Source organism: Xiphias gladius, chromosome 17 (assembly GCF_016859285.1).
Source record: "Xiphias gladius isolate SHS-SW01 ecotype Sanya breed wild chromosome 17, ASM1685928v1, whole genome shotgun sequence".
NCBI lineage: Eukaryota > Metazoa > Chordata > Actinopteri > Istiophoriformes > Xiphiidae > Xiphias > Xiphias gladius.
In genome coordinates this window covers 27,775,419-27,802,005 of record NC_053416.1, presented here as the reverse complement: position 1 = coordinate 27,802,005, position 26,587 = coordinate 27,775,419, and the positions used below count along the sequence as shown (strand labels likewise).

Sequence of the window (26,587 nt, the reverse complement as noted above, 5' to 3'; positions counted from 1 at the left end):
TTGGGACTTGACAGGACTATTTTGGGGGAGTGGGATGGAGAAGGAGTGAAAATCCACTCCCGTCTCACCTTCTTCTTTGTTTTTTCCCTGGTGATTCTCTCCCAAGCCTTCAACTCAGCCACCTTCAGCTGCATTGTTGTGGAGTCTCACTGCCTTTAGCCTGGTGGAATGAAGGTCAGTCGGACCTAGATTAGGTGAATGACTCGGCCAGTCCAGGATATTCCAACTCTTTACCCTGAAAAGCTCTGTGGTTGCTTTGACTGTATATTTAGAGTAATCGCCCTGGTGGATGATGAAATGTCATCCAATGAGTTTTGACGCATTTTGCTGAATCTGAACACAAGGAATGCTTTTGTATACCTCTGTAGTCATCCTGTTGCATCCATCAGCAGCGAAATCTTCAATAAAAGCCAGTTTACTCCTTTGGAGTCATAAATGCCCAAGCCATAACAGAACCACCACTATATTTGACAGATGAGGTTTTGGCATTGGGTCATGAGCTGTTCCTTTTTTCTCCACACTTTCCTATTTCCATCACTACGATAAAATATCATTTTTCTTTCATAAGTCCATAGAACATTGTTCCAGAAGTCTACCAGTTTCTTTTTGTGTGTTTTTCTGAACTGCAGCCTGGCCTCTCTGTTTTTGAGGTTTACCAGGGGTTTACATTTTATGGTGAATCTTCTGAGGTTATGGACATGAAGTCTTCTCTTGTTTATTAATAGGGAAACATATACACCTACATTCTGGAGAGCATTCTGAACTTGCAGTCATAAAGGGTTTTTTTTCACCATGCAAATGATTTTTCACTCATCCAAAAGACTTGTGCTCCTCAGACTACCAAGTTGTTTGCCATTTTCTAGTTTTCCTGTGTGCATCTGCTTTTTAGAATGTACCAAACTGTTAATTTTGGCAAACTTCTGATATGTCTCTGATAGAATTTTGCTTTTTTTGAGCCTCATTATTATCTTCTTCACTTGCATGGTTACATCCTTACTCATCATATTGACAGAAAGACAGACAGACAGACTGAAGATGAAAATTAGACTTAGGGTAACGCTGGCACAGTTGATCAAATAGTAACATTTATGTTTAATATTGTACATTTATTTTACTAAATAAAGAAGTATTTAGTAAGTAAATAAGTAAATAAAGTAATTAAAAAATTCCACCTCAATCTAAATTGCAACTCTCTATTGTTGGTCAACTCTGAGTCCAATGTGAGCTCTTTCGTGCTTGGGCTTACCTTTAAATGACACAACCAAGCTGCCCAAGAAACATTTAGTAACAAGTATCCAATTAGTTTTGGAGCACCTGCCATTTGAGAACTGTGTGTTAAAAGTGCTAAATCTAAATTGAATGTGCTGAAATACAGAGTGTGAAGAAAAAAAAAAGGTGTAACTGTCCAAATGCTTACAGACTGGAGTGTAGATCAGAGGGTGTGGTGACTAATAAATACAGTCTTAGCCAAATGCATCACTGGTCTCATAGGTCTGAAAAAGCTGTGCCAATCACAGTGCAAGCATGCCAACAACGACTCAAGAAATGGAGACACACTGTCTGGATTGTGCAGAGCAATGCCAACACACAGCAGTACACATCGGCAGCCAGAAGCAGATAGTGTTTTTTTTTTTAAATATTTATTTGGCAATAGAAACACTACTTACATCACATCAGAAAATGTTACTTTAAAAAACAGAGGAGACAGTAATTCACAGGATTAATGGCCTACATTAATATGACGTTTCCTACATACACTGTCAGAATACTGAGTTCTAACTGACCAGCCTGATGTCTGTAGAGGTGTGTGAGGTTATTTCTGTAGCAGCCTGCTGTGTTGTGCAGGTGATTTAATCGAGGTAAACACAGTGGACAGCTGTGCATAATGTCACTGCATTCTAGCTTGACATTTCTGAAATCAGAAGATTTGTCAACATATGTGTCCTGCTGTCTTCAGATGGCTGCAGGGATATAATGATCTGATGGAGAATCCTCTCATACAGTATAAAGCAGCTGTGACACTAAAAGTCAACCATTATCTTAAAGAGAAAGGTGGACTGTTTTATCAATGCTTCTGCTTTAACCACATTAAATTTAAACACATGCTGAGTGCTTAATCAAAAAGGGACAGGTCCAAGGTTTGACCCTTGAGGAGACCCAACATTCCCCCACGAGTAAGCAATTTGCGAGAATGGTAAGGAAAAATCCCTTTTAAAAGTAGGAAACCTCGACCAGAACCAGAGAGAGCGAGAGAGAGAGAGAGGGAGAGGGAGAGAGAGACAGAGCATGAGGAAGGAGAATATAGCACAATTTAAGTTCCACATAGACATGAACTGAATAATGATGATGATGATGATGATGATGATCATCATCATCATCTACATGATGTGTTCGATTCTTGCAATGTTGCGCAGGTGAAAAAAGGCAGTCCTTGATGTTTGAATTAAACAAAGATAACTCTGAGGTTCCTAACGGTGCTGAAGGTCAGGGCAATGCCATCTAAGTAACTGTTCCATTAGATAATGTGTTTCTGATGTGTTTGGGGCCAAGTACAATAACTTCAGTTTTGTCTGAGTTCAATAGTAGAAAATTGAAGGTCATCCAGGTCTGTATGTCTTTAAGGCATGCTTGAAGTTTAGCCAACTGATTGGTTTCATCAGGATTCATTGACAAGCACAATTGGGTATCATCTGCATAACAATGGAGTTTATGGAGTGTTTCTTAATAATATTGCCTAAAGGAAGCATATATAAGATCAATAGAATTGGTCCAAGCATAGAACCTTGTGGAACTCCTTGTCTAACTTTTGCATACATGGAGGATTCATCATTAATTTATACAAACTGAAATTGATCCAATAAATAGGACTTATACTAGTTTATACAGGTTCCTTTACTATAAATTAAATGTTCTACTCTCTGTAATAGGATGTGATGGTCAATGGTGTCAAATGCAGCATTAAGATCTACAATATAAAGAGACAAATCCCTCGCCTGATGCAGTTAGAAGGTCATATGTAACTTTCACCAGTGCTGTATCCTGACTGAAAATCCTCAAATAAACTATCGTTATGTAGAAAGTCACACAACAACAGCTTTCTCAAGGATTTGATAGAGAAAGGAAAGTTTAGATATACAGTGGGAAGGAAGAGTAGCTAAACCCTTTGGAATTACCTAATTTTCTGTGTTAATTGTTCATGAAATGTGATCATAAAGTTACAAGTATAGACAAAGTCAATGTGCTTAACACAAAATTATAGTCTTTTGTGTATTTACTGAACACGCTCATTAAAATTCACAGTGCTGGTGGAAAAAGTAAGTGAACCCTTGGATTTAATAACTGTTCGAACCTCCTCTGGCAGCAATAACCTCAAACAAGTGCTTCCGGTAGCTGCAGATCAGATCTGCACAACGTTCAAGAGGAATATTGGACCATTCTTCCTTATAGAACTGCTTTAGCTCAGCAATATTCTGAGGATGTCTGCTCTAATCGGCTCTCTTGAGGTTATTCCACAGCACCACTATTGGGTTAAGGTCTGGGCTCTGTCTGGGCAACTCCAATAGGTGGATTTTCTTAAGTTTGAAGTCATTCTGTAGTTGTAGATTTACTTCCATGTTAAGGGTCATTGTCCTGCTGCATCACCCAACATCTACTGAGCTTCAGCTGGTGGACAGCCACTCTGACATTATCCTGTAAGATACCTGGATAAAGCTGGGAGTTCAATTTCCCATTAATTATAGTGAGTTGTCCAGGCCCAGAGGCAGCAAAGCAGCCCCAAATCATGATGCTCCCTCCACCATACTTCACCATTTGGATGATGTTTTCATATTGGTATGCAGTTCCCTTTTTACACCATACTGCATGTTCAATTCAACAATTCAACCTTATTTTAATCGGTCCACAAAACATTTTCCCAGTAGTGTTGTGGAGTTCCAAGGTGCTCTTTGGCAAACGTCAGGCACACAGTGATGTTTCTTTTGAACATCAGCGACTTCCTCCATGATGTCTTGCCATGGACGCCATGCTCTGTGCAACCGTGCACGGTGATTTGCGTATAGCAGACTAATGAACAGAGATGTAAACCTTCTCCAGGGGTTCCTTTAAGCCTTTAGTTGTTACTCTGGGATTATTTTTTTTACCATACTGAGCATTCTGCATTGTGCCTTTTGAGTCAACTTAGCTTGGCGCCCACTTTTAAGGAAAGTAGGCACAGTATTAAATTGTCTCCATTTATAGACAGTTTGTCTAACTGTTTAGAATATTTTAAACCCTCTTGAAATTATTTTGTAACCCTTTCCACCTTTATGCAAATCATCAATTCTGGATTTTAGGTCTTCTGAGACTTCTTTTTTGTAAGGCATGGCTCACATCAGCAGATGCCTCTTGTAAACAGCAAACTCAAAATGTTTGAGTGCTTTTTATAAGTCAAAGTAGCTATAGCCCATACCTCAAATCTGGTGTCATTGACTGGACACCAGTTTTACTAACTACAAACGCCAATTAGCTTTTGTTGATGTCAGTAGCTGAGGGGTTCACATAGTTTCTCCAACTTACAGGGAGTGTTTGAATGAAGTATTCAGTATGGACAAGAATAATACAATGATTTGTGTGTTAATAGTTAAAATAGATTGTGTTTGTTCATAATTGTAGTTTAGATAAAGATCTGACCAAATTTTAAGACAAATTTATACATAAATGCAGGTAATTCCAAACGGTTCACTTACTTTTTCTTGCCACTGGAGGTCTATAGTTGGCTAAATCAATCGGGATCAAGAATAGGCTTTTCTTTGCCAATTTCCAAAAGTTGCATATGTTGAACTACTGGGTCACATAACATTGAAGCTATTGAAACAAAAAATCTGAATTCTAATATTAAAATATCTTTACAAAACAGAAGAAGTACTTATATATGTGCAGCAAACTGACCAGCTGTGATAACGTGGATGAAAGCTTATCAGAATATCAAGATGAAGTTGCTTATTGTATCTTTAAAAATATTGAAGATTTCATTGTCTAATGGAAAGGTTTGTAACTTTGGGTTGTGTATTTAGTTTACTTGTTTTTACTATATAGTATGTTTTTTGTGGAAGTCACATTAGTTTAAAATTAGCTTTTGTGTTTCTTTTCTGTCTCTCTCTCTTCAGCTTTAAGAGAACTGGCCAAATGCTTACACCCCACCAAAGCTGACATTTTCCCTTTTCTCTCAAATCATTTTATTTACCTACAGATGTTTCGCAAAAAAGCATCTTCCTCCTTGAGAATGAGAAGAATAACAGAAACCGCTAGATGTAATAATTTCTTTCTTTACTCTGTAGAAAAAGGTGTAAAATGCTGGAGTTATTAACATTCGGGGTTGTCAGAAGAAACCACACTAATATAAATGCAGCACTATATTGCCCCCCAGAAAAACAAACTAGAAAACAACTTAAATGTACATGAATTAAGTAAAATTACTTTTTTTCACTTGTTTCTCAATACTGGAAACAAGATGTTATAAACATTTTTGAGTTTAAACCTCTTGTTGAATGGGTTATGTGTGAAGTTTTTATTGGCTCTAGTCCAAGAGAGGTTTGGACATTCACAGCAAATACATCCCAGGTGGTTTCAACTTTGACAGCGTTGGATGTTTAACTGTTAACTGTGCTTGTCTTTTAAGATCTATAAACAATTCTAATCCAATTTCTTGGGATCAGCTCATAGAGTCATATTTAGGCTGAAATCAACTACAAAGCTTTGCTGATGACTATCAGCTTTGCTGATCTATCTATGCCTGTAAAAACTCAGATCAGATCAATGATGGATAGTTTACCAACCCACTCACATGTTTTCCAGATTGTCTTCACATGACTAACTTGACATGACTGAAATTAGCCCTCATCATGACAGTACATTTAAAAACTGAAATGGAAAATAATCAACAACAATTTTGATAACTGAATAATATTTTAATTTATTTTGAGCAAAATCACAAATTAGTCTCTGGTTTCGGCTTTTCCAATGCAAGGGTTTGCTGCTTTTCTTTTATATCATTGTTAACTGAATATCTTTGTTTTTTGACTGTTGGTTGGACAAAACAAGACATTTGAGGATGTCACGTATGTTTGGCATTTTCACTAGTTCTTGCCATTTTATAGATCAAATGGTCCATTGATTCCTGTAGCAATTGTTTAGTCATCAAACCAAATTGTAAACGGTTTTAGTGCAAACAGTCCTAAACTGTTTAAAATGTCTATTGATCTCTTCAGGTAGTGTCATACAACAGTCACAATCTTCAATTTTTGGTTTAAATTGTATCCTTGATATTTGTGGTGTTTGTGATTTGGATTTAAGGGCTCAGGGTTTCTCTGGTTTGGTTCCTGAGATGTTTCAGAAATTGTTCTGTCCCATCATGCATCAGTGGATCTTCCATGGCTTTTTTGTGGGGGGCAGCAATGGTGGTGGATGGTCCATGTGCATCTCTGACCTCAGTGTTTTCTGTTCCTTTCCCTTTTTTCCTCTCTTTTTCACCTTGTATTTCTGCAATAACTACACATTCACCCATATAAAACTCTGATTCTCATCCTTTCGCCACAATTTATCCTTTTCCTCTCTCTATTTCTCCATTTTCTCATCCTCTCAGGGAGTGTGGACCGTGGGCGGAGCTTGTCCTTCCATGAGGTGCGTGACCAGCGTGAGGCAGAGATGAGGGCAACAGCTGAGGAGTCGTCAAACAGCAACAACACTGTGGGAGGCGGAGGAGGTGGCGGCAGCACTGTCCTGCAGCGCCTCCTACAGGAGCAGATGAACCGGAATTATGTTCTGCAACAGCAGCAGCAACAACAACAACAAGGAGGAGGAGGTGGAGGAACAGCAGGGGGAGGGGGAGGAGGTTACTCGGGACAGGGACAGGGACAGGTAGGCCCCTCTGATGATCACTCTATGACCCCCCACATCGCCCGCCAGGAGCCCCAGGGACAGGAGCTGCAAACGGATAATGGCCTGGAGAAAATGGGATCCACCAGAGTAGGAGGAGGGGGTGGGAGCAGTGGAGGGGGAGGAGGTTTAGGGACTGGAGGAGGAGGAGGCGGCAGCAATGGAGGTGGTGGGAGTGGCCAAGGGCAATGCCCGAACCCTGAGGATCTCCCTACGTATGAAGAGGCCAAAGTTCAGTCACAATACTTCCGTGGCCATGGTCCTCCTCCTCAGCCTCAGCAGCAGAACAACCAGCCCCAGCAGCCTCCCCTCCCAGCTTCGGTGGGTGCCGCCTTCTATGTCACTGGGGTGACCAGCGCCAAGGTGCGCACTGAGGGTCGCCCGACTGTGCAACGAGTGAGTGGTGCAGGGAAGGTGCACCAGGATGATGGGCTGAAAGATCTGAAGCAAGGGCATGTTCGGTCTCTCAGTGAACGACTTATGCAGCTCTCTCTGGCCACCAGTGGCGTGAAGGCCCATGCTCCCATCACCAGTGCTCCTCTCTCTCCCCAGCTGCCCCCTCCAGGGCCGCCAGGTGACTACTACAAGCCGCAGCATCGCGGCCCCCCTCCAGACTACCCCTTCAAAGGAATGGGTTCACCTTCGAAGCAGCAGGAGCCTGGAGGCCATTTTTACCAGGAGCAGAGAGGGAGGGAGCACTCAAGGGAGGTACTCCCTGTCCGATACCAGCCCCCACCTGAGTACGGCTCGTTCAGGTAAGGAACATGCACACCAAGCCCTTCACACACGTACACACATTTAACATACCGACCTCTGTCAAATGACGCAGCAGAAGTATTTTCAGCTTTACTCTCATGAGAAGCTGTAGTTTTCTCTATTAAAATGTATTCTGTAAGTAGATTGTTCCACTGTTTGAGGCATAACACTTGTTTTGACATCCAGTTTAGCAGAATTGTTTTCTTGGCCATAGCTAAAGAGATGAGTGGGTTTGTTTTCTTTGTACACTTGCAAGTAGGCATTTACACAGCTATACTTAATACAATATTACATGCTCTATACAATATTTCACACAGAAACACTTGTACTGTGCAAAGGAGCCTTTGTATTTTTTCTAAATTTCATTGCTAATAGAGTCACAAGTTTGTTTGGATGGTTACTTACAATAAGTGCAACTGTCGAATAGTTTCACATTGGCATGAAGCCACTAATGTAAGCCATGAAATAATGAGCAGCACAAGGGAGCATGAACTATGCTTGAGCAAGACTTTGAATCCTTTCCAACTCCGGGAGAGCTGTTCTTATCTCGGGATTTCTCAATGGAAATTATTAATAAATTAGCATTTAAAAAAAACCCTATTTCATAGTAATTAATAATGTTAGAAGCCAGAAGTGTTAAATATTATAATGTTTTGTTACTGAGTTTGTATATATATCACAAGTCATCTGAGAGGTTTCCACAGCTACTATACAGCAAGTACAGGACCATAAAACACAGCTTTCAAATTAAGTGGAAAAATCATAAAAATGCTGATCTTGAAATTATCCACAACGATACACATTCATTAATTGCCTCCCCGTGATTATCACGCAGCTTTATTTTGACATCTCCAAGTTCTGAACTGAAATGATCAATTATTAATAATTAAACTGGTTGCCTGGCACCAGCAAACTTATTAACACCAGTTGTTCTTCCCTTGGTCTTTTTCACATACAGATTCCCAAATACAAAGTTTCACAGACTGAAATGGACACACACGCAGGTTCATGTGGAGTTAAATTCTTCAATGATGATGTAAATGCTGCTTCAGAGTTTGTTTCCACACCGAAAGGGAAAAATTATGTAAGAAACACTGAATGCTTTTAGTTTTCATGACAAGCAAGATGAAAATTAGAAAAACTAACATTTAAAAAGATAAGATATGAGAACTTTTCATGGTTTCCCATTGATGTCTTTCGAGATTGTGAGAACAGAGCCTGTTGGGCCTGTTTCACACTAGTCTTTTTACCTTGGAGCAAACCAGATTCAAACAGCCATGAATACCGAATTATAATCATGAAGGCAGGATGAGTCAGGGCATGATCTGCTTGGCTTTGATGACGTTCCTTTGAGAGCTAAAGGCAGGAATGTTTGCTCTGTACAAAGCCAGTTGACAACTGGTGTTTTCCCACCTCACTCAAAAACAAGTTCCACTAAGTGAACAAACAAACAGCAGGTGAATCAGACTGGGCTAAAGGACATTTATGTTATCAAGCCTTCATTTAACAATCTGTCAATCACAGTATCCATAGCAGCAATTAAATCTTTACCCTCACTTTTTTAAATCTCACTGCTGAAAGGGCTTTCCTAAGAGACACAGGAAACCTGATCTATTGGAACAATACTATACTGATATTTTAGACTGTAAAAAAACCTGATAACAATATATTATATATTAATAGTGAGCCAGACATTTTACAGTATAAAAATCAACATGTTACTGCTCTCTGAACAAACTTTGGAATAGCTTCACTGTTTCAAAATGATCTTGAACATATGCTTGTTAAATCAGAACTGCGATTTCTTGTTATCAGCGTACATACAGTATATAGCAATGCCATATATCTGTGATGAGCTAAAACGGGCCAATAATATCAGACATAACTTAAATCAAGTGTAAAGACATTTCCTGATTTACAGTTAACTGTTTTAGCTAAAGTAACTATAAATCTTATAAACATTCTGTCCCATTATCATGCTAGGTTGAAGTTGATAATATTGGTGTTATTACCAAACCTGGGTTTCAGTACTATTACCAAAACTGTCCTTTTTTTTTAAACATGTTTTTCTACCAAACCCTTATTTCATTGAACAAAAAAGCCAAAGTTGTTAAATGTTAAATGTCCTCTACACACATACAGTCGTACAAGAACATTGCCTAAATAAAATACAATCTAAAATGACAAATATTCCAATTCCAATCAGAAACTATCTGATTGCAAAATATATAAACAAGACATTACCAAGCATTCAGTGCTAATTTACGATACTCTGTACTTCAGACACATATTCCAAGTATTATGGTTCGATGTCTTGTCCTAAATTTTAGTGGTATCCCTGATCCTGCAGGAGTTTTGGTGCATATATTAAATGGATATATGGCTTAAAAACATATAGAGAAGCAAATTGGAGACAGGAAGGCCAGTGGTTCGTATTCCAACACCATCAGGGAACATCATTCCTCCTTAACAGCTGCTTCTGTGATGCTCTTGAGCAAAGCACTCTTATGCTTTTAAGGCACTGTGCAGTGACAGACAGTCATGACCACTGAAGTCATACAAGAAATATTGTATTACTATAACTAAAGCTGAAACAATGAACCTTTAATTGATTAGTCCATTGACAGAAAATTAACTATTAAATGAGAACTGATCCTAATTTTTTGTCTTCCTATTTAAATACATAAGGGGGAAGATTATTAGAAACACCTTTGGATATAACACAGTCCACTTACTATGACTGCAATGTTAATATCATTGAATCAACATTTGACAATGACAATGGCAATGTCATCCAAAACCTTGAACATTATAGGCATCATGAAAGTAGACTTTATGGCAGAACAGTTGTATTGAATTGCATTACATTGTACAGGTTTACCTAATAAAGTGGCCTTGAGTGTATAATGGGAATATTATAGACAAAATGATTAACTTATTAATAATAATCAGCAGATTAATTGATGATGAAAACAATCATTAGTTTAGTTTAGTTATAGTACATTAAGTTTACATTAATTAGATGTCACTGAGACATAGACTCAAAACCTTACTGTTCATCTTGTTTTCTGTCTACTTCAGCACTTGATCACATGTCATCTTGTAATTCTGACTTTTCGAGTTCACATGCTTGTGTCATCTGAGTTCATGTGTACAATGAAATGAGTGGAACTATGCATGAGTTCAGAGTTAAAATGAAGAAATCAGTCTGTAATTTCATACCAATGTTGTGTTGGAACTGCTAGCAGCCATTTCACCAAACCTTAGTCCAGTTTAAGTTGCTGGGTTTCCTGCTGCATTGATCCTTTAGACTTATTTTTGTCTGTTATACCTACTCCACTGACATTTTATTATGAACACATGCTCAGTTTGAAATTGATTTAAAAATATTCTCAACCTCCCTACTTCTTTTTAATATTTTATTTTTTCTTATCTTGTCTTTTTATTATATTTTCACCTTTATTAAATTGATTATCTTTTTTCTCACCTGAAAGCCTCTTTATGAATACGGAATTATTATTAATATAGAGCAGCTGATGGCCAAATATGCAAAAACACATGCACAGTTGCTGCAAATTATCTACATCAGTAAACATATAATCCACAGTTTGTTTCAGCAGGCTACTCTCTGGGTAAAATTTGAGTTAAATGAAACCATTGAAAAAATAACCAGTCAACTAACTAACACTGTTAGTTAAAACATTTTCAAGATTCTGAACATCAACCCAGGACACAAGCTGAGGTAGAGAACCATGTAAACCACACAGCTGATCTCCCCTCAGGTCCAGTAAGGAGGGTTCGGTTCACTCCCAGAGGCCCCTTCACCAGCACAGTCCCACCTCCTCTGTCACCTCTGTGGGCTCCTTGTCCCGTGCTCAGTCCTCCACCCTCAGCAGCATGCTTAGCGCCTCCCAGTCCTCCCATGCCTCCTTCCCCCACCAGCACCCCCAGAGCCAGGGAGAGCCCTTCCCCAGCATGGTGCCCCGTAGTCCACAGAGTCCTAGCTCCCACCATGCAGGGGAGCCCTTCACCCTGGGGCCCATTCACCCACCCCTACAGAGAGGTCATGGTTTCCCACATGACCCCTATGGCTCCACTTCGAGGATGCACCATCAGCAGCAGCATCATCAGTATCAACAACAACAGCAGCAGCAGCTCCAAGCACCGGCATCTCCCCAGCTCCAGCTGCCGGTGCAGGGTGGACATTTCCTGCAGCCGCACTCCTACTCCCACCTGCAGGGGGAACCCTTTGCTATGATGGCGCGTGCCCACCAGATGGTGGATGTGCTGACGGAGGAGAACAGGCTGCTGAGGCAGGAAATGGAGGCCTGCCGAGATAAAGTCACCAAATTGCATAAGGTAACATCTTCTGTGGAAGAGCTTTAAAGGATATGTTCATTTTTTTTCCTAAGTTTATCTTAAAACAATATTGACATACCCATATGTACATTCTAAGGGTTATTGAATGCTCCTGTGCATACTGACTACAAAGACATCCCTTCTAAAATCCATTTCAATGTAAGTGATGGTGGACAAAATCCACAGCCCCTCATTCTATGTAAAAATGCATTCTTAACTTCAGCTGAAGCCAATATGAGACTTCAACAGTCTGAGTTAGATAAAACAAATGGGTATTTGCCAAAGTTACAGTCTTCTTAGTATGAAATTCTGACTTCCAACACGCAGTACTTCCTCGCTGAGAAGTGGCAGAGGGATAATAACATAAAACAGGCATTTTGTTCTTACAACTATAGACAATTGGACAGAAATGTAAACACACACATTAACTAATGCAATTTATGTGATTGTAGAAGAATGGTAAGTGGCTTTGAACAAAAGCCTTTGCTTTTGAATGTAATGTTCAGCTAATTAATGCATGGTTATTCAAGGGCCATGTTTTTACAAACTCTGTCTCTAATTTAAGTGACATTATGGACACATTTTTCAATTAACAAAGTAGAGTGGAAAAGAGAGGTGGATAAGAACCATGAAATCTGTGTCCTGCAAAGATAGAATATTTCATCACTTCAACTATCATGCAAATTCACATTCCACACTTTCACTCAGTATTTGTTGGTAATACTGTATTTGATGTGCGGGTTTTCATAATGCAGACAGATACTTGAGATACTTGGCAGTTTAAAAAAGCTGATCACAGTTGAAGTTCAGATTACTTGAGTTAACTAATTTAAAAGATTAATTCAACTGTTGGTTTGGACAAACACAATTTTGTTTCGTCTTGTGGCCATCTCTTTGTGCTTTAGTTGAAATCCTTATTAACTTCTGATTCTTAGTTTGTTTAGGCCAAAACACACCGAGATGGCAGGGTGAACCCAAATTCCACGTGAATATTGAAGACCTCACATTTGGTGATGCTGTAAACATGGGTTAGGGAAGGCACCAAGCTGCACCTGTTAATAGATGACACACCCAGCTAACACAATACAGTGTTGTTTGTCAAATGGTTTTATGTAAGGCCAGTTTTGACTCGTCAATAGTTTTAAAAGGAAATTGACTATGGATATATATGTAGCAGAGAAATAAATTATACATTTTAATGAAAAAAGTTTGATGGATCTCCTTCACCCTGCCTGTCTTCCCTCTGTTTTGCTTCATTCCTCCTGTGTCTGTGGGCAGTTGGAAACAGAGATCCAGTTGGTGTCAGAGGCCTATGAAAACCTCGCCAAGTCTTCCTCCAAGAGGGAGGCTCTGGAGAAAACCATGAGGAACAAGCTGGAGCTGGAGGTGCGCCGTCTGCACGACTTCAACAGGGACCTTCGAGGTGAGAGAGCACGGAGGTGCAATAACCATGCAATAACTGTTGAAATCACACTCCTAATTTAACATATTACTACACTTGTGGAACCAACTTCTTGTATGTTTTATCTTTTACACAACTTTTCCACAAATTGAAAAAAATGTCCAAAAATGTCATGAGGGAGAATGGTGACAGGTTAAATGTACCATTATATGACAAACATTTTTGCACTGTAGGCAGTAGTTTATTGGAGGGCTTGTTGGCACGTTATTGTGTGTTAAGTTAAATGATTAAAAAAAAACAAAAAACGTTTCTCTGTCCTTAAAGGGGCCATGTGTAAGAATTGGCCAACTGTTTAATTCATACTCCAAACAAGTAGGGAACAGCATATTACCAGAAGGTTGGGGTATCCACCCCTATCCTCAAAAACAAGGAAATGCACTCTTTGTGGTAGCTCCTTGCTTCCTTATCAAACAGACATAACCCTCACAACCCCATTAAATGCCTTTCCTTACCTTTTCAGTGTCTTTATAGTTTTGTCCTGCAAACAAACAAACAAATATGTGTTCTATTTCTCGATGCTCACTGGAAATTCAGTTTGGGATGGTTGGGCCTGCGAGCTTGACTTGTGACGTAATGGATGAACCGGATGTGTGAAATCTCTGTGGTTAATGTAATGTGATTTAACTTTTTTTATGTTTTTTACTTTTCTAGGTGAGACCAAAGACAATTTCCTTGCCTTAGCTGGATAATAAACTTTATTCTATTCTATTCTGTGGTGGCTGTGGCTAAGGAGGTAGAGGGGGTCGTCCACTAACCAGAAGGTCGGTGGTTCGATCCTCGGCTCCTTCAGTCCACATGTCAAAGTATCCTCAAGCAACATACTGAAACTGAAATTGTGTGTGTGTGTCTGTGTGTGTGTGTGTGTGCATGCAGTATACAAATGGGCGGATGTGGCATGTAGTGTAAATCATATTCAAAGAGTATTTTTGTTAAGTTTTTGTTTTAGTCAAGGTTCCAACTATTATTTAAACTATCATTTAATCTGTTGATAATGATTTCCAAAAATTCAATTAATAAATTGTTTGTAAAGTGTCAGAAAATTACAAATGTCCATCACAAGCTCCCAGAGCTCAAAGTGATTGTTGCCTGTTTTGTCTTAACAGCAGTGTACACCCCATCCAAAAGGTGTTCAGCTTCTAACTATAGTGCAGGTACTGAGGTTGTAATCAGCAGATTTTTGTTTTGTTTTGTTTTTTATTACTTGATAAATGAAAACAATTACTCAGTTATCAAAATTACAATAGTTGGATAATCGTAAGATGATTTAATCAAAGCACTACTGTTTGTATCTCAGACAACTTCCTCCTCATTCATTTTGCCCTCTGTTAAAACAAAACAAATGTGACGTCAATCAAATTTCGTTAGAAAGAAAAAGCGGATTTGATTTTGGGCAAACTTTCCCCCTTAAACTCATCCTGCATCTCTACTCCGAGTGATTACTTGTGCTCCTCTGAGCTTCTTCTTGTGTAAAAAAAACAAGTGTGTCGACCAGTAATGAGTATAACAAGAGATCTTTTTCATTTCAGAGTTACTTATTCTGTTTATGTACTGGTACTTTCTCAAACTGGTTTTTCATTGCATTTATTTTCCTTCCTCAAACAGTTAATTGTCAGGACTAGACTGCACCTTCAATATAAAAGCCCTCACATGCAGTGGAGGTTGGTTAATGTAAAATAGCTCAACTGTTACAAACAAATGCATGTCTACGTGTGAAACTACCAAACCAATACCAAAGATAAAAGCTTTCAGCAAAATCACGCTGTGATGATATTGTATATGGTAGCATGAAAAAGTTTTAAAAAGTTGTTACTGTTTATAGTTAAGTGAGTAGAAGATGAACTGATCTCCAAAAGTTACAGTTTAGTTACAGTTCTATAAAAATTTTAACCAAAATTAGTGTATTATTTTTGTTTTGTACAATTTTAGAATGAAAAAAAGGAAAGGAGCACTGTACAAAAGTTTAGGCACCCCACGAGATTTGAGCTGTCATAACTTTTACCCTGTTCTCAGACCTTATTAGTTTGTTAGGGCTATGGCTTGTTCACAATCATCGTTACGAAAGGTCAGGTGATGCAAATTTCAAAGCTTTATAAATACTCTGACTCCTTAAACCTTGTATGGGCTCTTCTAAGCAGCTGCCCAGCACCGTGAAAATTTAAATAATTGATGCCCACAAAGCAGGAGAATATACTATAAGAAGATAGCAAAACATTTTCAGGTTGCCGATTCCTCAGTTCATAATGTAATTAAGAAATTGCAGTTAACAGTAATGGTGGAGGTCAAGTTGAGGTCTGGCAGACCAAGAAAACTTTCAGAGAGAACTGCTGGTAGGATTACTACAAAGGCAAATCAAAACCCCCCTTTGACTACAAAAGATTTTCAGGAATATTTAGCAGACTCTGGAGTTGTGTTCTACTGTGCAGCAATACCTGCACAAACATGACCTTCATGGAAGAGTCATCAGAAGAAAACCTTACCTGCATCCTCACCACAAAATTAAGCCTCAGAAGATTGCAAAGGAACATCTAAACAAGCCTGATGCAGTGTCCTGTGGACTGATAAAGTTAAAATAAAACTTTTTGGCTGCAATGAGTAAAGGTTTTTTCTGGAGAAAAAAGGGTGCAGAATTTCACGAAAAGAACTCCTCTCCAACTGTTAAGCAGGGGGGTGGATCAAACATGCTTTGGGCTTGTATTGCAGCCAGTGGAACTTTTTACTGGTAGAAGGAAGAATGGATTCAGTTAAATGCCAGCAAATTCTGGAAGCAAATGTAAAAAAGCTGAAGATGAAAAGGGGATAATGATCCTTAACACCCCTAAAATTCCACAATGGACTACCGCAAGAAGGGCAAGCTGAAGGTTTTGCCATTGCCCTCACAGTCGCCTAACCTAAACATCATAGAAAATCTGTGGATAGACCTCAAAAGAGCAGTGCATGCAAGGCGCCCCAATAATCTCACAGAACTCGAGGCCTTTGAAAAGAAGAATGGGTGAAAATCCCCCAAACAAGAACTGAAAGACTGTTAGCTGCTACAAAATGTGTTTACAAAGCTGTGATACCTGCTGAAGGGGGCGTTACTAAGTACTGACCATGAAGGGTGCCCAAACTTTTGTTTCGGAGCCTTTTCATTTTTTGTTATTTTGAAACTGTCAAAGATGGAAATAAAAAAGTAATCTTGCTTAAAATGTTAAAGAAATGTGTCATCTTCATGCCTTTTAGAACTTGCCTTTTACTTGCTTAACTATTCACCATAACAAAAATTTTGACCAAATTTGCCCAAACTATACAACTGTATACCCTCGTGATACAAGTCAGTTTTTTATGTTTGATTAGTGAGTTAATTAAAGTATAATGATCATGGCAGTTAATTAAGAAAATTTACTAGACTTTCTTTAACATTCATACAGATCTGCTTTGAGAGAACACATTGTAAATGTATTCCCAGTATGTTTAGTCCTAGGTGATGTCACCAATTGTTGTGGCCTGTAACAAGTGACAGAATTTGGTGCTAAATATCAGCCAATATTTTTTTGTGTGTTTGTGTGTTTGTCCCAACTCTAAGCATCTGTGTTGTGTGCTTTAAAGAGCGCATGGAGACGGCCAATAAGCAGCTTGCTGCTAAAGAGTGTGATGGCTCAGAGGACAACCGAAAAACCATCTCCCAGCTGCTCACACAGAGTGAGTACCACACACACACGCACACACACACACACACACACACACACACACACACACACACACACACACACACACACATACAAACAGTCCTTGGGACATTCAACATACCACCCCTGGCATTTGTCAGGCATAATTTCAATGTCATGACAGTTTCATTGTCCATCAGATTTGATGTGTCTGAAGAAACAAAAAACTTAAACTTCCTCATCAGGTAGTTCTAAATCAATTTCTGTGGTACATTTAATAATTAATCAATTAATCCATGCATGAAATAAAATGTAACATTACTAATCTGTGGTGTGCATAACAATAACCTTTTTAAAAAATATGGAGGAAAGCATTGTCTTTGTGCATGGGTTCGTATGTTCAGACAAAGAAACGCTGCGTGAAAAGGAGAAGCTGGAGATGGAGCTGAATGCCCTACGCTCCACCACTGAGGATCAGAGGAGACACATTGAGATCAGAGACCAGGCACTCAACAACGCCCAGGCCAAAGTAGTCAAGTTGGAGGAGGAGGTAAGGTATCACCTGTCACTCTTACTGGATGTAATCCTGGTTTTTGGATTTGGGTTTACTGCTTGTCAACTTTATCAGAGCCAGAAAATCCTGATTTAGATCAATACATCAAAGACATATACCCCAAAACAATTCTCACCATAATGTTTTCTTAATCAAACAAGAGACACATTAGAAATGCCTCAGGCTGTGGAGACTCTGAGATGGCTCCTACAGTAGAATCTTAGCAGCCAACAGCTGCAAGGACATGTCAGGCCAGTCATATCTTGCTGATAATATCTGAAGTTTAAGAATAAAGACAACAGATCCCTTCTTGTTGTAATGAAATCACAGCTTTTTACATTTTATCATGGATGGCAGAAAGAGCCACAACTGTACACTGCTGTGTACAGAAAGCTGTGAAAGGTACGCTTTCACAGGGACATAAAAAGTTTATTTATAGTTGAGGGTTACGGTGTAGCAAGGGAGCCTTCACACATAGCTGCCATAGCTACACTGTAGCTGATGTGTGATTCTTCAAATAAATAACTACAAGTCATGGCTACTGTTACAATGAAGATACCATGCAGAGACAACAATAACTGTGATTGGTAAGCTTGGGCTGCTTGTGTTTTCTCCTACAAGTTTCTGATGCTGCTGGAGTGAAGTAAAAATCAAAACTTACACCATAGGTATTTACAGGACTCCCATTAACACCTTCTATCAATTATAAATTCAGGTTAAAATTAATAGTAATAACTACTTTATGGAGAAAAAATTTTAAAAAATGCATAAATCACTGATCAGTGAAATAAAGACTTTTTTACACATTGTGAGGAAACATACAAATGCAGTAAAAGCATAGAGAGACAGAATAAACAACAATTTAAGAAAAGTAGTTCAGTGTTAGTTGTAATGAGACTTCCTGTAGTATTCCTTTTGATTTTTGGAGGGTGGGTGGGACCAGGGGCATTTTCTGTCTTTGTAGTGTACATCATAGAGATGACAGATTGTGATTAGCATCTTAAACCTCCATACCAGGGGGTTCGCCTCCTTCTGCTGCTCTCTGATTCTGAAGTTTGGACAGGGCCTACTAACTTAGACACTAAGACAAAGGATTGCAATGATTTAAATGAGATCTAATAAAAGCAGGAATGATGATTCTTTGCAAATGAAAATACTTTTTTTTGAAATGTTGCAAAACTGCAGGAAACAAAGTTGAAATACTGATTTCACTTGTCAATCAAAATGATGCTGAAGTTACACCATTGGTCATTGCTCTCTCAAAATGAATTGGCTCCAAAAGTTTCTTTTACGTCATCGGGGCAGTGTTTACAGGCAGTGTTGCCAACTTAGTGGCTTTGTTGCTAGATTTACTGGCTTTTCACCACCTCTTAAATTGCTTTTTTTAAAAAGCACCTAGGGACAGAGGTGCTAGGGACTAGAGCAACTTTTTGGACAAACCTTAGCTATTTTGCGTAGAAGAGAACCACCTGTACTGCCCCGTGAGCTTAAGGTCAGGCATACCTCTCTATGCGTATCCTTCAATTGACCGCACAGCAGCTGACACTGACATGAATGAGCTTCTAACTTTCTCTCTGAGTGATCATTTTACAAGTAAATATAGCTGAAATCCCAACACAGCTGTTGTCTTTAACTTATGCGTACAGTGATTTTGTCAGACGACATCACGGTTATAAAATCAGGATTTTAGCAGTGCAGGGCAGCAGCTTGGAAAAGGCTTGGAAGTGACGGCTGGTTAACATGCAATCTTAATGGGCCACATTTCAGTCACTGTTTCATACTTGTTCCATTGTCTGACAACAGAAACAGAAAAACATGTAAATGAGAACAGCCTTATTGGGAATTTGGCTGTATTAAAATGCTGTATATGTGAGCACAGACAGTAGGAGAGAAGCAAACAGATGAAGGGCTGACACTGGCTTACACTAGGCAGAATGCAAATATGATATGCTGATTTCATGAATATGCTAATTGGCTATTACATCATCTAGCAACATTTAACCACTCCAGCAGGTTTTAGCTCTTGCCCATTTAAGGTAGTTGTTTACAGCAGTTCAACATCAGTTTTCAACTATGTCCTTAATTTCACACATTGAACATACGCAGTCCAACCATATACTAGGTTTTGGCCTTGTCTTGTTTTCTTTATGTTCTTGTGCATTTTCATGACTTTATTAAAGATTTTTGTCAGTTGAGAGATGACATGAAATATGGGCAGAGAGATAGGGAATGACATGCAGGTCCCCTTGCCAGACTTGAACCAGGGACATTGTGGCTCATGGTTGAACTCTTAACCCCTGAGGCCAAGATTTCTTTAGTGAGACTATTTAAACGTTTTAATTTGCAGGGAAAATGAAGGTTCACTGGTAAAATTAAATAACAAATGAAAATTAATAAAACCTTAGGCAGGCTGTGGATCACAGAAATCAAACAGGTGCGAGAACAAACAGGTTTTCTTAGGTCCAGGTAAAAAGTGATTCCCAGCTAAGGGCAAATTTAGAATATCCTGTATGTGTTTATATAAACATACCCACTGCTCTGTAAATTCACAGAGCACAGATTTTTAAAGACCGAAGAAAACTTGCCTGCTTTGTGTGAAGAAAAGCTGAAAATCAGGTCACTTTATTGTTTGTTTGGATTCTTGGCGACTAGCTTGTGTCTCCTGGTTACCAGTGTTTTACTTTGGTGGAAAATCTCTCAGTGCTGCTGCCTCAGTGCTGGGCTGGTGTTGGCTTGCTATCTGACACCAGTGTCTCCTCACTGATCTGCTGACCTGTCTGTTTGACTCTGTGAATGTCTTTATAATGTCATGTCCACTGGTGGCTGTGGATGGGAATAGCTGCAGTTTAATCACAAATGAAGCAAGGGACAAACATCTTAGAGTATATGGTACATAGGTCTTCCTTCATTACTTTCATGTATTAAAGTCTGTATTATTCACCAAATACATTAAATGTACAAAGGACTTTTTTGATACTGTTGCAAATGGCACACACTCTTTCATGCACTATGGACACATTGGCTCACTTGGAAAAGTCAAAACAAGACAAAAAATACAGTACAGTGATATACAGATGAGAAGCGAATTACATATTTTAAACATCTTAAAACATACAGTTATACAGAAACTTCTGACCTTGATATAAACAAAAATACCTGTAACTATACATATCACTCCACATTCAGTTTATACAAACTTCACAATCATCCAAATCAGTTATGAAACACAAGCAGAAAGGTTATAAACAAGCCAACAGTTTATCCCGAATATCTTAACAACTTTAATTGGAATTCAAACTGAAAGTAAGTCAGTAATAATGCCTCATTGCAGAGGAAAACAGGAGTATCTGTAAACTGCGATGGATGACAGACAGTTTGATCATAATTGTACCATTCACCTTTGTTTCTAATCTGGAGTTTTGTTTCTAATCTGTCTTGATTGTCTGACTACTGGCCGGAGATATATTGTTTACTATGTTCACCATCTGAGTTTGCTAATTACTACTAAACACAAAGTACAGGTGAGGCTGATGGGAATGCCATTAGTTTTCAGGTATTTGGTCATTAACCAAAGTACTGGACACTTTATAATTTTGACCTGATGATGTTAGTAAATATTAAGTCAGAGGATCATCAAAATCATTCCAATTCATCCTTTGGGTGCCATTTATATGCAGTATGTATCAAATGTCATGGTACTTAATTCAGTAGGTGGTCATATATTTTTAGTCTGGCCATGCATGGCTAAACAATAAGACAACAGCAAAACTGCCCAAAAGAGGGAGGTTATATGTGAAGTAGAAAATAAATGAAGACCCGTTGACATTAACATTTAAAAAGATGGAAGAGTTGCACTGGAAAGATTTTCCCCTCACAGATGATCACCGTGGTTACAGTGGACACATCAGAAATCATGGTCAACTCAACGCTGAGCCCCTCAAGCTTTTTTTTTCAAAACACTGGCATCTGTGTGTTTGTTTCATTCTCCAGTCCTCCTTTTCGTTCCCTGTCCTGTTGTATTTTTTCTCTCCCCCTTTTCTACCTATTTCTCTTGATGGGCTTCTGTCTACTTCTGTTTGAATAATTTCTCCTCTCTTCCCACATTCCTTCCCCCTCCTTGTGTTAACTTTCTTAATTTTTTCCTCTTCAATCATCTCTTGCCCCTTCTCCATCATCCCTCCTTTACCTCTGCTTCTTTCTCTGTCTCTCAAACTTTTTATCCATAATTCTTTTCTCAGCCCCTTCTACATCTCTTCCTTTCTCTTTTCATCTTCTTTCCCCCACCACTCTCTCTTCATCTCTCTTTCCATTATCCCTCCATCCTGGGTCTGCCAGCCAGGCTCTTGCTGCCTAGCAGCTGGTGGCTTGCTCTCAGCTGGTTTAGTCGCGATCCAGGAGGCAGAGGGGGTGTGGGGAGTGGGGGGTGCTGGGTGAGTAGGTGGGTGGGGTAACTGAGGTCCGGTAAAGGACAGGAAACGGGTCAGAGCTGGTCAAAAGCTGGCCTCTGACACAAAAAGCCTGCTTGTTGTCAGAACAAAAGAGTTGCAATTTTTTCTCCTACTCTATCATTCACGATACAAAAATGTAAGAGTCTTCAGATTCTTGGCCCTCCGCCTGCCATCTCTCAGCTCTACTCGGCTATGTCTTCCTCTCCACTTTTCTCTCCACTCTGTTCTTTCTTTTCCTGTTTTTGAAGATATTCACTCTAATCTAAATCAGTCTATTCATCAGCAGTAAAGATTGCAGTTCAGTGGAGACATTTTAGGGACACAAACCCTGGATTATGTGCTCTAAGTATGAGAATAGTGTCATCTGTAATCTGTCTAACCGATCCGTATTTGTTTGGACACTCGACAATGTAATGATTTTGGAGGTACATTAAAACACTATCATGTCATGTCATCAAGGCAGATCCCTCCTCAGTGGATCAGAGGAACAGAAAGTGCAGCAGAGGACTGACGTAACTATATATGGGTTGAGGATTAAAATTCGGTTTTAAAAGCATTTTGATAACAATATGTAATGAGGCAGAATATTTAACATTCTATATGAAATGACAGACCATTAAATATGGGTCAACTGAAAATTGATTTATTCTTAAATAACTAAAAATGAAACCAAAATTAAACCAAACGGTGAATAAAGAAAGTCAGTCATAGTGAGTTATAAATATACATACACATACATGCATACCATACATCCAAAAAACTTGTAGCTTTCCAATTTACAGCTCTACAGGTTTGTTTTGGATATCTTTCAACATGTACAGCAGTACCTGTGAGGTGTAAGTTCCGTGACTGTAATGGATGAGGCTGAGCTAAAGATTTTTTCCCACTTACATGATGGCTACTTGTGAAAATTTTTTATTCATTTTTATTTATATAACACATTTTTAAAAAATGACCAAACTTATACTAAATTTTGACCTATATTTGTGAAATATAGGTCTTACTCCTTTGAAATTCCATTGCTGAACAACACCAAAAAGCTAATACAAGGAAAGAATTTCAAAATTAATTTGGCTGATTCTCTTTGGTCTAAGTCAACTTGTGTTTTTATGCGCCGGTTGTGCCGTGGCCGGAGGCATTTTTTTTTTCGGGTTGTTCGTCTGTACATCTGTTCGTCTGTCTGTCCCATTCTCATGAACAAAATATTTCAGGAATGCCTTGAGGGAAGTTTTTCAAATTTGGCACAAATATTCACTTGGACTCAGGGATTAACATATTGGATTTTGGAGGTCAAAGGTCAAGGTCACTGTGACCTCCCGTCCTTCCTATTCACGTGGATGCAATATCTCAGGAACGCCTTGAGGGAAGTTTTTCACATTTGGCAGAAACATTCACTTGGACTCAAGGACGAACTGATTAGAATTTGGAGGTCAGCGGTCAAGGTCACATTGACCTCATTTCGATCCAGTTCTTGTGAACGCAATATCTCAGGAATGTTTTCAGGGAATATCTTCAAATTTGGCACAAACGTACCAAATCAAGGAAGAACTGATTAGATTTTCGTGGTCAAAGGTCAATGTCCAGGTCACTGTGACCTCACATCTATTACATTTTTGTGAATGCGATACATCATGAACACCTGGAGAGAATTTCATTACATCTGGCACAAGCGTCCACTTGGACTCAAGGATGAACTGATTATAATTTGGTGGTCATAGGTCAAGGTCACTGTAACCTCACAGAACACATTTTTGGCCATAACACAGGAATTTATATGCAAATTATGATAAAATACACTTAATACCTTAAATTCCTTCAAACTCTTCACTACATATATTATATGAGTCTAAACAGACATGGATTTAAACTGCAACCTGTCTGGATAGCGGAGGCATACGATTGCGAGGCTGTAATTCTAGTTTATTGGTTAAAAATAACAAAATAAATACTGAAATACAAAGGACTAATATGAGATAATTTAACAATTATAATAATAATGATATAACCTACCACCTCCAACTTCCGTTGTGCCAAAACGGACTGTGATTTGGTTTCTCTCTCAGCCTGGCCCTAGTTCTAATGGCTTAATCCTCTTTTTATCTAAAATAGTTACCAGATCCAACACATTTTTTTTATTTCATCAAATAGATTCACAAAGTTAGCTACTTTCAGTGACAGAGATCAGATCAAAACCTATCTCGCAAACATTGTTTTACTCTGTCGTGTAGTGTGTCGGCTACTTGAGTGACAGAGTGGAATACTATGATTGTCCACTATGGAGTCGTCTCTACTGCCCAATCCAGGGTGGAAACAGATGTCCTGCTACCCCACTGTTTATAAGGAGGTGTTTGCCAGCCAGATGCTACATGCAAGGACTGACGGGTGCTTGCTGGGCATGTTGCCTGCTTTACAATTTGAGCTGGACGTGCTGAAAAAGATGTGGCTGCCTGTGATTCCACCATCCCCGGGCTAAACACATTTGACATTCACTGTCTGGAGGAGCCCACATCCTAGCAAGTCAGCAACAAGCAGGAGCCAAGGACCTGCTGTTCCCCCACTCCATTTGGACAGAGGTGGTTATCAGGTGCGGTTAGAATGAAACCACACCTGAGCGACTTATAACTTTAACTACTTTTTAACTGTTGCCACTGCCAGGAGACATATCACTGCTACTCTTCCTCCTCCCACGGCTGTGTCACATACACACTCTGCCCCTTCTAAACTAATTGTGGGGGACTCCAGGTGGCTGTTGTGTGCTTTCTGGGAGCCCACCTGGCCGACATTGATCGGAAACTACCTGTTCTCTTCAAGAAGTATCCCTCTGTGAGTACTGGTGTGGCTGGCATCAATGATGTTTTTAGCTTGACAGGGAACTGAGTTATTAAGAGAACAATTCAATTCAGTTGCACAGTCTAGTGCATAAACGCAACGTTGTTTTCTTCTGGTCCCATACTGTATCTCTGCCAACTTGGCTCTAAGATTTTCAGCCATTTTTTGCTCTGGACAATTGGCTGTGTAAGTGACCCAACTTTAACCTCTATGGACATGTATAGGACTTGGTTTCCTTCTCGCTGCATAATGCCTTCTGCCGTTCAGACGTTTTGCATCCAAGTAGATTAGGGGCACAAATGCTCACCACAAACTTCAATTATGATGTCATTCTGTATCACCTGTAAAGGCAATTTCCATTGTCACCAGTAACAGAGTCCCCAGCCAATAACACAGTCATGCAGTAAATGCCAATAATCTTGTCCCTATCAAGCCCTCCTTGGGTCATCGTGTTCCATGCCCACCTTCCAACTCACATACATTTGTTAAATGAGACATGACTGGGTCATGACTTTATATAAGAAAATCAGTTGGATTTTGCTTACCAAGACTTGGTTAAGCCCAGGTGAATGTGTTGCATTAGATGAAACATGTCCTCCCAGTTGCAGTTATTTTCATCAGCCTAAGCTTGGCTGCATTTTATAGGGATAACTTTAAATGTTCCCAATATGCTCTTGGGAACTTCTCCTCGTTTCAGTCGGTTTTATGATAAATGGCAAGGTCCCTTTGAGTTGTGTTTTAATCTACAGAGCCCCAAAATTTAACTCTGGTTTTATTCAGGAGTTTTCAGCTTTTGTAGCTTTTGCTGTTACTCACTTTAATGAAGTCTTGATTTTAACATACATGTTTGCTGCTCCTCTGGTTCATCTTTTACTATGGATTTTAAAGACATCGTGAAATCTTTTAATATTCCTCAATTTTCTGCTTTTTTTGTAGTGTTTGATGAGTAGAATTTGATGTTGATAAGTAGGGTTAGGGCAGTTAGGTGTTCATTGATGCTTGCCCTTAGACTTGTTAGTCTTGCTAGGCTAGGCTCTGTTCCCGGTTCCTGGACGGAGGCATAAAATTCCCTCAGCATCTCAGTCAGGAAATCTGCAATGCGAGATTGCAGGTCTCTTTTGTCCAAGAAAATCCCTTAATGTTTTGACTTCCTAATTTGAAATTTTCTTTGGTGTTCTTCTCGTGTTTCTCCTCCCCTATTTTACTGAGATCTTCTTCCATAAGTTATTTGTGCCATCTCTCCTAGGACTTTATGTTTTCGATTTCTTGCACATTAGCAGCATCCCACTCTTCAAAAGTTGCATGGTCACCATACAGGTTAAATGGGATGTTGTTTCTTTATTTCAAGAGTCTCTTGTGTCAATTAGCCAGCTACAATAAAGCCCTTTTGCTAAACCGCTAGGTGCTGAACATGTTGCCCGTTACCTATACTTTATGTGAGCATTCATTTAGAATGGGTTTTGTCTAGTACCTCTAAAGGATTAATACCAGAAGTCTGATGGTTATTTGTCTTGGCTCTCCTTGAACAGACTTTCTGTGGGTATTTGCAGAACTGAAACATGTTTTTGGCCAGATTTGGTCAGCAAAAGAAACATATCAAACTAGACAATAAGCTTCCTGCAGC

The 26,587-nt window shown here is 39.2% G+C and overlaps 1 protein-coding gene across 3 annotated transcripts in view; it reads left to right on the top strand.

The window, feature by feature from the left end:
• Positions 1–26,587, top strand: part of amot (angiomotin) — a 72,986-nt gene that overhangs the window by 29,098 nt on the left and 17,301 nt on the right. For 2 of the 3 annotated variants that reach the window (XR_005709216.1, XM_040149980.1), the window contains exons 3-8: positions 5,228–5,288; positions 6,620–7,667; positions 11,451–12,027; positions 13,306–13,450; positions 17,075–17,167; positions 17,538–17,683. Coding sequence is in view for 2 of the 3 variants with exons in the window: in XM_040149980.1 (XP_040005914.1) it covers positions 5,228–5,288; positions 6,620–7,667; positions 11,451–12,027; positions 13,306–13,450; positions 17,075–17,167; positions 17,538–17,683 (2,070 nt within the window). In the remaining variant the exon portion in view is untranslated. The remainder of the gene's footprint in view (positions 1–5,227; positions 5,289–6,619; positions 7,668–11,450; positions 12,028–13,305; positions 13,451–17,074; positions 17,168–17,537; positions 17,684–26,587) is intronic. The other variant, XM_040149982.1, reaches the window with a different exon arrangement.